Source organism: Equus caballus, chromosome 3 (assembly GCF_041296265.1).
Source record: "Equus caballus isolate H_3958 breed thoroughbred chromosome 3, TB-T2T, whole genome shotgun sequence".
Classification (NCBI taxonomy): Eukaryota; Metazoa; Chordata; class Mammalia; order Perissodactyla; family Equidae; genus Equus; species Equus caballus.
The window spans coordinates 46136505-46148811 of record NC_091686.1 but is presented as its reverse complement, the minus strand read 5'-3'; the positions used below and the strand labels follow the sequence as shown (position 1 = coordinate 46148811).

Below are 12307 nucleotides of genomic sequence, written 5' to 3'. Positions count from 1 at the left end.
AATAAATCAGTTAGTAACAGAACCCGCCAAGTTTTAGGTCAGTGGTTCTCAACCTGAGAATCTTGTAAGACATATTGGTCCCTGGGCCCCGCTCACGAGAATACCCTGAGGTGTGCCCCTTCCTTGGGACTGACCAACAGCAGCCACTTCCCAGGCACTTCTCAGGCACAGTCAGTTCTGAGAATCTCTGTACTAGAAAAGCAAGACAAATAGGCTGAATTTCAAGGACTGTAAGAAATTCGAGCTGTGGGAAGTGGAGGAAAGGATGTGGCACAGGGTCAGTAGAGAATGCAGGGCCTGAAGCCTTGCAGACGGGGGAGAAGTGCGGGCCAGCAGCCTTCAGGGCATGCATCTTCAGTAGCAGCTAAGGTGGCTGAGCGCCTGGGACCTGCCAGCTCCTCTTTACACGGCTCCAGGGGCTGCAGTGAAACCGCTCCGAGAGGAGAGGCCCGAGAGCTCTCAGCAGCGCTCCCTGCCCTCCATGCCCTCCTGGGGAAGGACCAGGTCAGGGGAGAACAAGGGCCAGGGCCCGCAGAGCCCGCTCGCGGTAGGAGCGCAGACTGTGCCCGTCAGACCCTCCCTAGGGGAGGGCTTTAGCAGCCAGGCTGAGCCAAGGCGGAAACAGAAGGGCCTGGCCCGCAGCTGCCTCACAGTCTCCCCGAGGACCCGAGGAATCCACAGGCAGATGATTAGTTGATGAATTCTTTGGTCATTTCATTAACAAAACAAAAGGAAACTCTACTTAGCGTCTTTGAGCAAACGCGCGTTAGGTGAAGGTGCTGGCCTGCGGGGCTGGGCGCGCGAGCGAGCTCCCTTTCCCTGGCCGCCTGGGCGGCTCGCCCGCCTTCGGGACGGATGGGCCCGGCCGCCTCCAGGCCGCAACCAGGGCGCATGCTCGGAGGGCCCCGCAGAGGATGCAGCGTCCCAGAGGAGGGGGAATCGGACTGAGCAGCGCTTGCAGCGTTTAGGCCAAAGAGAGTGACTTCTAATTTTGCAGTGCGTGTGTGTGTATGATTTTTACTGGGTTAAAAAATTCAAATCTATAATCTGGACCTAATTTTGCAGCGCGCGTATTGAGATCGTTGCATTGAATTAAGCAGAAACTTAATATACAAATTAGTAAGGAAGGCTGCCGTAACTGGGACACGTGATTCTGTAGAGTGGTTCAGTGGCAAAAACTACTACACAGAGAAATACTTAATCACTATTTTCTAGTGATGTTTCGAAACTATTCCCATAGTTTCTATAATCTGGACCTAATTTTGCAGCGCGCGTATTGAGATCTGATGGACAAACTGGATTGTTGTAGGTTGCTGACCTCTTTTTGCTCCGCGGGAAGATGGGAGTGGATACCTCCCGTTAGGGCGACGCCAAACACCTTGTCTTACTCCCTCCTCTAAATCTGCTTTTCTTTTCCTTTGCGTATTTTTTTGCTGACTTCGTGTAGGCAAATTCTTTTAAAATTTCATCTTTGAGTTTTTCCTTAATTTATTTCTGTTTAATTAAAATTAAATATTGAATTAATTAAATATTGCTTATATAAGAATATGTAATTTATATACATATAAGTATACTAGTATTAAATATAAAATAAACAAATGTATTAATATACACATATTGTCAATGTTCAATGTTAATAAATATTATTTATTATATACTATTATAAAAAGTATACATACCATGACTTCAGATCCACCTGCACAGTCAAAGGCAAAATCCACGCCTCCATTGGTCATTTCGATGATGACCTCCTGGACAGGTTTATCTAGGTCTCTAGGATTGAGGCAGTCATTGGCTCCAAGGGCTTTGGCCTTTGTAAACTTCTCACTGTTGATGTCAATAGCTATGATCCTGGAAGCTCCTGCTGCTTTACAACCCATTATAGCAGAAAGACCGACACCGCCTAGGCCAAAGACGGCACAGGTAGAACCCGGAGTGACCTGCAGACAGGACAATCATAAATTAACTTTTAAACCAGCTGGTCCCACTTTTTTTTTTAAAGGACAGAGTGAGGCAGGGGGCAGGAGTGTATAAATAAGACTGCCTGTCATAAAACTAAATGATATAGCCATTGGGGGAAATCTGTCAATGTGAAAATGGCCGAGTCACTAAATTTGGAGAATCATCTGAGGTCCGTTCGGATTATCAGTTCATAAGGAGCAAACCCAAATGAAAATCATCCCCTTGTTTTTCCTTTCCCTATAGTGTATCAGGACAAAATTCTAAAGCCTATGCATTTTAAAGCGTTTATCGTTTTCCTTTTTTAATAGACCACAAGTAATTTGATGTCTATATTTGTAACAGGCCTTATTTGGTTGTGTTAATGTTATAGTTGATTTTGAATGACTGCTAATATTTCTCTCAATGTGAATTAACTTATTCATCCCAAATCGTCAATCCATCAAATGGAATGAATCCAGAATTTCTCTGCATAGCATTGGAGGATATTTATTATCTGGCTCCCATTACCTTCCAACATCATCTCCATGGTATGCCTGGTACCACAGCCACAGCAAACTGTTGCACTTTCCTTTCCTCATGCCTTAGTTCATGCTGTTCCCTCAGCCTGGTGTACATTTCACCTGATTTCCTTTAATTAAAATATAACCTAAACTTCTAGGCCTGACTTAAATGACCCTCTCTCCGTGAAACCTTTCTTGATTCTTCAATCAGAAATTAATCCTTTCTCTGTACAATGCAATTTATAATCTCCTTGATTGTTTGATTTTGTGTGTGTGTGTTTCTTTAAAAGCCTGTAAGTTCTTTAAGGCAGAGGCTTTTCATCTTCCACGTTGCTGTCAAGGAGTCTTCTGTACGTTGGTTCTTTACTAAATGTTCGTTGCATTGAATTAAGTAGAAACTTAATATACAAATTAGTAAGGAAGGCTGCCGTAACTGGGACACATGATTCTGTAGAGTGGTTCAGTGGCAAAAACTACTACACAGAGAAATACTTAATCACTATTTTCTAGTGATGTTTCGAAACTATTCCCATCAAAGCATAAACACAAGGGAAAAGAAAACCTGGCCAAGGGAGGTATTGATACATTCTCAATTGGAAACAAAATTACTAAGGAACAGAGAGAATGCACACCTCTTACTTTAACTGATGCATGATATTCGGCATGAATGTACTGGCTTTTGCTACCCAGGCGAAATAAAATACATATTTTGTAAATACTCAGAATATCGTTCTATATACACTATATACTATTTGCCATAATATTGCGGGCGTGCATTTAGTGTATTTCCAAACATCTTTCTCCTGAGATTGTGTTACAAAGTTTGCCTCTGAGTCTCACTGAAAGTAGAAATGCATTTTTCCCATTGTAGTAATGTCGTTCACAGTAGATGGATTCTCAGGCTATATCTTTTGGCTAGAATTACTGATACTTCGCTTCATTAACTTGTTCCTATCAGATTCCTCTCTCTTCTCTGAGCATCTCATAAGGTGGTTTAGTATTCCTCAGTAGTGGGAAGCACAGGTCCTGGGAATTTAGGTCAACTTTGACTAGATTTAAAAGAAAATTGTAGCTGAATCTCTAGTGTTACTACCACCGAAGAAAGATTCTGGACGTAGAAGATGATAGTCTGCATGGAGTCCAGAAAAGGGGTGTGTGTGTGTGGCCCGCAGAGTAGAACTCTCGCCTTCGTCTCCAGTGCTGTCCAAAGGAGACTATGCCTTGACTGCCACGGTCACATCAGCGGTTAACGCCACCCAGCTAACACCCCCTTCCCCTAGGAGCCTTCAGATTGTAGTTTGGCTTCTCCTACAATTGTTTTACTTTTACAGATGAATGAGTGAGTAGAGGAATTTGTAGAGGGAGAGAATATGATGATGGCCAGGAGTAGCATTTCTGTCTGCTTGGCCAACATAATTCTCAAAGAAAAGTCATACCTTGGCGTTCCGGCTACTAGATCGGCTCCTTATTTTCATTAGGCTGACTTTGTTTCCTTGACATTGAACAACTTTAGGTAACCTGATAGAAAGGAAGTTTTGGATTGCAAACTCGAGGACCAAGCCTCTCCAAGATGTTTTACGGGTTGCATATGAACGTGGCTTTATTCATTCATTCACTGAAAAATTGTCAAGCTCCTACTATTGTACAAGGCACAGGGCTAGGCTCTGGAGCTATCACAATGAACAGGAGAAAGTTCCTGCCCTCAAGGAGCAAATATTCTAATCGGAAGGAGAAATAAATGGGAAATTTCTCAATAGCATGATAAGTAGTAAGACAGGGATAAATGGATGCTTTGGGGAAAACTGGGAGGGGCACCCAAGGCATGCCTGAGGCTGGGGCAGGTTTCCAGCAGGAAGTGGCAAATACTGCAGCACACCCACAGAAAAGGGGCGTAAGGAAGGAGCATGGAGTCTTCAGATTGGTTGTTTCGAGAGGCCACTCTGGTTGCAGTTTGCAGTTTGGAGTCGAAGGACGAAGACTAGTGTCGAGGTTTAAATAAGGAGGTGGTTTGAGGCATCCGGGTAATACTGACATTTCTCCAGCCTCTCTGTTAAAGAGCTTTGTAAACGCCTCTAACTTCTACCAGGGGATTCCAGGGACTCATCTTGCCACCATCAGGGCTGCCACTGAGACCCTCTTTTGAAGCCCCAAAGGGGGAGATGAGAGGCAGAGCTGAGTTAGGGCTGTTTGAGGGAGAGGAATCTGCAGAGCCTCAGGGAGAGAGGAGGGCCTGATAGATTGAGGGGGGTGGGGTCTGTACTTTCTCTTGTCTCTTGACTGGGTGGGCCGCCCCAGGATGAGCATTCCTATTTAGGGGGCATATTTAAGCAGGCTGTACTTAAATCAGGGACGGTCTATAAGCTAAGGTACCAGTATAGGAAGAGAAATCAATCTGGACTGGCTGCCAGCCTCTGGGCCAGATGTCTTACATATGTAATATGACTTAAGGATCCACACAGCTGTTTGTAGTAGATGTTGTTGCAGAGAGGTAGGAGTAGAGAGGTTAAGTAACTTGCCTAAAATCACAGAGGTAATAAACCACAGAGCCAGGGTTTGAAGATACCTCTCTCTGGTTTATCACGCTGCCTCCTAGTAACTTCTATTTGACACAACCTGGTGACTGACCATTGTACCTTGGCAGTGTTGAGTGCAGCTCCATAGCCAGTTGAAAACCCACATCCAAGCAGACAAACTCTCTCTAAATTTGCATCGTCATCAATTTTGGCAAGATTTTTATCTGACACTACGGTGTACTGAGAGAAGGTACTGATCCCAAAGAAATGGTAAATGGGTTTTCCTTTGCAGGTAAACCTGGAGGTATTGTCTTCCATTAGTTCTTGACGAAAAGCAGGACCTTTGGCTAGACTAGAAAAAAAACAAAACAACATACTAGAAACAGAAACTAAGTGGACCACTGAACTTTCCTGAAACAAGTGCTTGTTTATGCTTGTTATGGCAATTTTATGAGATGGAAAAATTGAGAAAATGACTTGAGACTCTTCACCTAAATCTATAGTCAGAAGTAGTCCAAAAATAATAACGACAATAACAAACTTTTCAATGAATACTTTTTATGGTCCAGAAACTGTTTTAAGGGCTTCACATGTATTAGTTCTCAAAAACTTTTTGTTATGGAAAACTGAAACACACATAAAAGTGGAAGGAATAACATAATGAATCTTCGTGTAGCCATCTCCCAGCGTCAGCCATTATCAACTCATGGTCCATCTAGCTTCGTCTATTACCTGCTCCCCACACCCGCACCTATTCGGTTTGAAGGAGACTAGTTTGAAGGAGATCCCAGACATGGCTATTTCATCTGCAGATGTTTTAGTATGTATCTCAAAAAGGTAAAGGTTCTTTTATGTCCACACATTGTGTTGGGTCTCTTAAGTCTCTTTTAATTAACATGTTCTCACTCTCCCCTTGCTTTTTCCTAGCAATCTATTTGTTGAAGAAACAGTCATTTTTCCTGTAGTTTTCCTCATTCTGGATTTTTCTGATTACATTCCTGTAATCTGGTTTAACATGTTTCTTCGTCCCTTTATTTCTTCTAAACTAGTATGTTTGATCTAAATGCTTGATCTAATTCAGGTTTTATATTTTTGTAGGAATACTTCAAAGATGACGTTGTGTATTTTCATCTGAAGAAACATAATTCTGTCTCTTTTAGTGATGTTACAGAGAATGATGGTCATTGCCCAACTCTATTATTTCATTAAAGGTTTGCACAAGAGTGCGTGAATTCTTTGAATATCTGCAACAACCCTCTGAAGTAGGCATTATTATTATCCCCATTTTACAGACGAGGGAATTGAGGCACAGTAATAAAAGTAAGAGTAGCACAATTTTAGCTTCTGAAAAAACTAGTTTCAGTTTGCATTAGGGACAAACATATCTTTCTACAGTCTCAGTAAAGAACAGGGTGATGAGAATTTGGACTTGGAACCAGACTGCCTGGGTTCAAACTCTAGCTCCAGGACTTACGTCTATGCGGCCTTGGAATAACTCACTTTACTGTGCTTCACTGCACTCCTCTCTCCTCCCCCGTAGAGGTAGCTCCTGTTCTGAGTTTGGCAGTTATCATTCCAGTGGTGTATTTCTATCTTTACTACATACACATATACCATAAACGACATACGGTATTGTGTTTGTATATGACACCTTGCTAAATATATCTGTCAGCAACTTGCTTCTTTGCGTTAACATTGTGTGTGAGATTATTCTATGTTGATGCGTGTAGATTGTTTAGCCATTTTCATTGTTCCATAGTATTCCATTGTTTTACTACATAGCAATTTGTTAATCTATTCTTTTATTGATGGACAGGTGCTATTTTCAACTGCTTGCCATTATCAACAATGTCACAAGGAACATTCTAGCACATCTCTTTGGGGATTTTGTGCAGCAATTCTTGTGCACACCTAGGAGTAGAATTCATGGGTAGAAAGTATGTCCCTCTTCATCTCTGTTTAGGAATTGTGAAAGTACTGCCCAAAATATTTGTACCAGTTTGTACTCTTACTAACAGTGTGTAACACTTACGTGATTTTTTCACACAAATTTGTGAGTGGACTCAGACACAGCTTGCACTTTTTACATTGAGGCGTGTAGAGTGGAATTACTTTGTCACCTAGAAGGAAAGACTATAGGTTGAATGAGTCCTAAGATGTAACTTATAAATAGTTTCTACCTGATGAATCGGTGGACAACACCATTCTTTACGTTATGTATTTTATGTTCCATAGAAAGTATAGGTGGCTACAGTATTCTGTTACCTTACAAGATTGCTGATTCCCCCAAGCATTGCATGTACTATCTTTTTTTCTTTTTCTTTTTTCTCTGCTGGGCGGTCAAGCCACAAATCCTTATTGATATGGTTAGGTGTAGAGTCCCATCTGAGACTCTGCTGTCATTGCAGCTCTCTGCATCATGATTATTGTTCATCACATTTCTAAACACCCTGCATAGAAGAGAAGACCCTCATATAGTAGGAGATGTGGACACTAATAGAGTCGATATGGAGGGTAAACTTTATATCACCGCCAGGTTTCACCATTTAGTTCATGCTCAGTTTCCACTTTCCCTCAATTTCAGTTTAATAATGGCTTCTGTTCTCTGATGACCACAGTCCAATAATGGTAATTAACATTTGTTCAAGATTTAGCGTGTGCCAGGCCCCATTCTAACTGCTTACATGTATTATCTCATTTAATTATCAGAACAACCCTTTGAGATGAGTACTGTTATGGTCCCCAGTTTAGCAAACAGAACTCTGAGTTGAATCACAGAAAAGTGACTTAATGGTGAAGGTCACACAGCCAGTAAGTGACAGAGCTGGGACCCGTTGGCCAGATTCCTTCATGGATGCAAAACTTTTGGGAGCAATTTCTTTCTCTGGTCTTGTTTGGAATGGAAAGATACTAATATGCCTCTAAGTGTGGAGCCCTCTCATTAAAGGAGGAAAGAATCATACGGTTCAACCTGCCTGACAAGTGAGGCCATTTCTGCCTGATTGCTTGGCCCATATTCCAGTGTTCGGTGGGTCTGTTATAAAATGTGAAGTAAATAATTTCAGCCATTGGCATGCTTCATTTACGTATTAGTTTTATCTTACAAACTTTCAAAAATACCCTTAAGCTAACGTTCACAGACATATAATGTTTCTTACTTAAGCTACCTGTGAGTCTTCATTCTTTAAATTCTTTATAATATTAAACTAGTTTTCTGTTTCGTTTAGAGGAGGTTGTTATAAATTGTCATTTAGTCCCCACGGAAGCTTTAGTTAAACCGACTTTGTAACTTGGCTTCATAGGACAACTTCTTAGTGCTGTACGTAAACAAGTGGCCATATTTCCCGTTGTTATTAGACAGTTCTGATTTCAAATATTCTGTCCCATCGTTAGAGTGTGATGGATTGTGTGTCTCAGTTTTGCTTTGGAAAAGATGTTCCCCCAGATAAACAGAGATCGATTACAGCCTGCAGAGCCAGGACTACATCAGGAATTATCGCTGAAATACTCTGACATTTCCATTTAACTGGAACCAGAAAATAAAATACCTGGTTTGAAGCCGGTCACTCCTGGCCCAACACTTTCCACAATCCCGGCAGCTTCGTGGCCAAGGATCACTGGTAAGAACGGGTCCTCAGCTTTCGGGTCAATGGGATGGTGGTCACTGTGGCACACAGCAGTGGCAATGATCTACAAGCAACCACAGACCCAAGTTGTGTTTCTGTAATTACATCAGTGGGGTTGTTAAGTGGATAATCTTAGGTCCAATGTCACCTTGAAACTTTACGACATGCTTAGAGCTCAATAAAAGAGTTATATTTTGAACCCCCCCCCCCCCAAATATGTGAGGATATATTCTTTTCCTGTTATCATGCACCTTTGTTTTCTACCTTTCACTGTCTTTGGAAAATCACAAAAATAGAATAGGCAGTTAGTGTGTCCAGGAGGAGAAATCAAAGGTAATGGGGAAAAGTTAAAGTCTATTAGGCAGAAGGAATGGAGGGAACACAGGTTTCTGGGGTGTTCAAATTTTGTGGAAACTACATGAAATGAAATAGAGGTAATAAAACTTTCATAGTTAAAAGAGAGAGAGATCAAATAAAGGATTATCTAAACTAATTACCCATGTATCCCTGTATTATTATTCTTCAGGATTCAATTCATCAGAATATCCTGTTCATTCCCATGGAGAAACCCTTACTGTGGTGGTCCTGGAGGGAAATATCGACCTGGCCAGCAGCGTGGAAAATGGAGCAATGGTCCCAGCTTGCCGTCTGTGGTCCCACTCTACTCAGTTCAGTCTCTTTTCCCTGCTCACCCACACCTGTCCCCTCCTCTGGGCGCCCAAGATGCTTATGCTGCCCGGGACAGCATTCAGTTTTTCCTCTCCCTTCTTTTGAACCAAATTCTCTACCTCCTTTAATAACACTTTCCAATCACTGGCAATTGGAAAACAAAAAGAAAACCTAACTAATTCTAATCCAAAGTGAATTCCTTTGTCTGATTTCCAGGGTCAATGACAAATGTTAGGATAGGTCAGTTAAATTTTAAGCCCATTATGAAGAACAAATGAAACAGAATTAATAATTACCTCTTCTGGAGATAATGCCTGTTTTTCTCTGAACCTGAAAATGTGATTCCCCCTAGTGGGAACTCTGGGGATCTCCGTTGTATGTCCCACAGAGGCGTGACCTGGCAGAAGCCAAGTCTGCACTTAGGATCTTGTCTGTCCCGCCAAGGCAAGTTCCCACTTACCTGAACGCGAACTTCATGAGCCTTGGGGGGATCGACCTCAACCTCTTCGATGCAAAGGGGCTTGCCTGCTTCCCAGGCTACAGCTGCTTTACATTTAATAACCTAAGAGAGAGGGAGAGGGAGGGAGAGGGGAGACGGAGAGCAGGCGTGGGAGAGGGAGTGAGAGGGAGGATGGGAGGGAGGGAGAGAGGGAAAGACAGGATGTTATGGGGAAAAATTAAAGAGCACGTTGATACCATAATTTCATGAAAAGGAGCAATGGATTTTGTGGCTGGATGCTATCTATACTTATATTATTTTAAACACAAATGATCTTAATGGAAAATAAGAAGTCATATTCTGCATTATAGTGATTGCACTCTTAAGTTTTGAAAAGAACAGGTGTATTAAAGTTTATCTTAATATAATGCCTTGATTTTTTTTCTCCATAACAGAGAGGATAAATTTATAGGGTTTGGACAGCGTATATGGCCAATAAGTATTTGTTGACTGAGCAATTTGATATCAGCTGTGAATTACCTGAGTCCTTGTTGCTAGAGTACAGGTGTGTTTCACATCTTTGCTACTCAAAGCATGGGCTTCCCTCGGACCAGCAGTTATTGACATCACCAGGGAACAAGCTCTGTGCCAAACCCACTAAGTCTAAATCTGCCCTGGAACCAGGTCCCCAGGCAGTTCATGTGCACATGGAAATCTGAGCAGAGAGGCTCACACAATTATGAAATTCACCAGCAGAATATAAATTCAATAGAAATTGGGTCTCTTTGCAAGAATTTGGGTAAAAATGTATGAAAAGAAATTAAGCATCAAGATTCTATAATCTCCATATTAAAACTTTATTTGGCCTCTTAAAATTGTATTTTTAATTTTAAGTATAAGTAACATTGAAAGAAAGTGCAAAGAAACAAACCCATAATCCTCGATTCTAATGCTACTAATTTTGCTTTTGGTATGATTTTCCCAGTCTTCGATCACACGAGTACATATTTTTTGATAGTTGTTATGCAATTTTGAATTACATGTTTAAATATCATTAGTCTTATTACAAATGTAATATGTATTTTTTTTAGAGAAGTTTCAAAATACAAATAAGAAGAAAAGAAACAAATAAAATCCACCTGTAAATTTTATTACTCATTTTATGATTTTGAGGTAAACCCTTTGAGTATTCCCAATGGGATCATATTGTATATAATATTTTGTAATCTATGTTTTTCTACTTATTAATATACTATGAAAATTTTCTATATTGTTCTCTAGTATTATTTCACATAAATGTAAATGTTATTTTATGGGGCTAGCATAGTTACTCAAATCTCTCTTTTTTGGCCATTATGAATAATATTTAATTGCACACCCTTGTTGCAAGCATTTTGACAAATCCACAGAAATTTCTTTAGAATACATTCCTAGCATGAGGGTCATTCATATCCTTTTGATCAGCTTTAAATTGCTGCTTTCTGAGAGCAATCCCCAAAGAAAGTTTCATTTAGCAAATGTATAAAGAGACAACAAAAACAAACAAAACAAGAGTTGAACAAAGAAACAGTATGTTGGCTTACTTTGCCTTTGGTGCCCATTTTCCTCTGGGAGCCTCGCTTTGGAAGTTTCTCTCTGACTTAGGAAGCTCTGCCACTTCTATCCAGCTGCTCTGAGTCCTGTAATGAACTGTGCAAATAAATACCATTCCTGCTCTTTCATTCTCCAATCACTGTCTCTCCTTTTTTGTTTCTGTGATCTCCAGCTCTGCCTGTCTCTCGCCAGGTCATCTGTGCTATCATATTGCAGGTGCTAATGCCGATTGCTCCCAGCAGTTATTTGGAGAAGATTCTTGTTTACTCATTTTTTTCCCCTTTTTATTGCAGAATATAAGATAATAGAGAAAAGCTCATCAAAGATATACAGATGAGTTAACACATAATTACAAAGTAAAGGACATTTCCGCTGGCCCGGAGTCCTTCCTGTTTCCGTCCTTCTCCTTCACAGCCCTAATCATTCCCTCACATTTCTTTATGATTTTGCTTCTCTTTACAGCACAGTGTAGTTTCACCTACTAAAAACTTTATGTGCATGGAATCTTAGTGTATGCATTCTTTCATATCTTTTTCTTTCTCTCAACTCTGTATTTGTGAGATTCACCTACGTCGTCCGTGGCTGTTCATATATTTTCATTATCATCCATTTTCCTTTTTGCTTGTGGTGAATCAGTGGTTGCATAAAGTTCTTTTCGTGTATCCTGTTGTACACGTGCTTGAGTTGCCATAGGGAGGGTTCAGGATTAATAAGCAGCCAGTACCCACTATTAAGGTGATGTCCACTATTAAAATAGTTGGTAAAAAGCCTCTGCCCCAAACTCCCAAGTTCCCTTTCAACTCTGTTCCAGCCCTGAGGAGTCCTCTTTAGTCACTGCTGAGGAACTACTTCCATGCCCCTTCGGTTGTGTGAGTCCGTCACCTGGCTCCCAGTGGTTCTGGGTCTCTGGCTGTGCCCAGTACAGAGTAGTCCCTGGACCTCGCTGGACAATACCGAAGTGCCCCCATGCACCACACTTCCATGGCTGTTTGTGGGAAATGGAGT

At 41.2% G+C, this 12307-nt stretch overlaps 1 protein-coding gene across 2 annotated transcripts in view; it reads right to left on the bottom strand.

Moving 5' to 3' along the window:
- The window catches only part of LOC111772845 (all-trans-retinol dehydrogenase [NAD(+)] ADH4-like), an 18302-nt gene extending 5995 nt beyond the window's left edge, over positions 1-12307 (bottom strand). The window contains exons 1-6 of one of the 2 annotated variants that reach the window (XR_011437486.1): positions 11293-12293; positions 9731-9832; positions 8524-8665; positions 7008-7095; positions 5096-5327; positions 1680-1940 (exon numbers count right to left, since the gene is read on the bottom strand). Coding sequence is in view for 1 of the 2 variants with exons in the window: in XM_023637671.2 (XP_023493439.2) it covers positions 1680-1940; positions 5096-5327; positions 7008-7095; positions 8524-8665; positions 9731-9832; positions 11293-11310 (843 nt within the window). In the remaining variant the exon portion in view is untranslated. Of the gene's footprint in view, positions 1-1679; positions 1941-5095; positions 5328-7007; positions 7096-8523; positions 8666-9730; positions 9833-11292 lie in introns of both variants that reach the window. The other variant, XM_023637671.2, reaches the window with a different exon arrangement.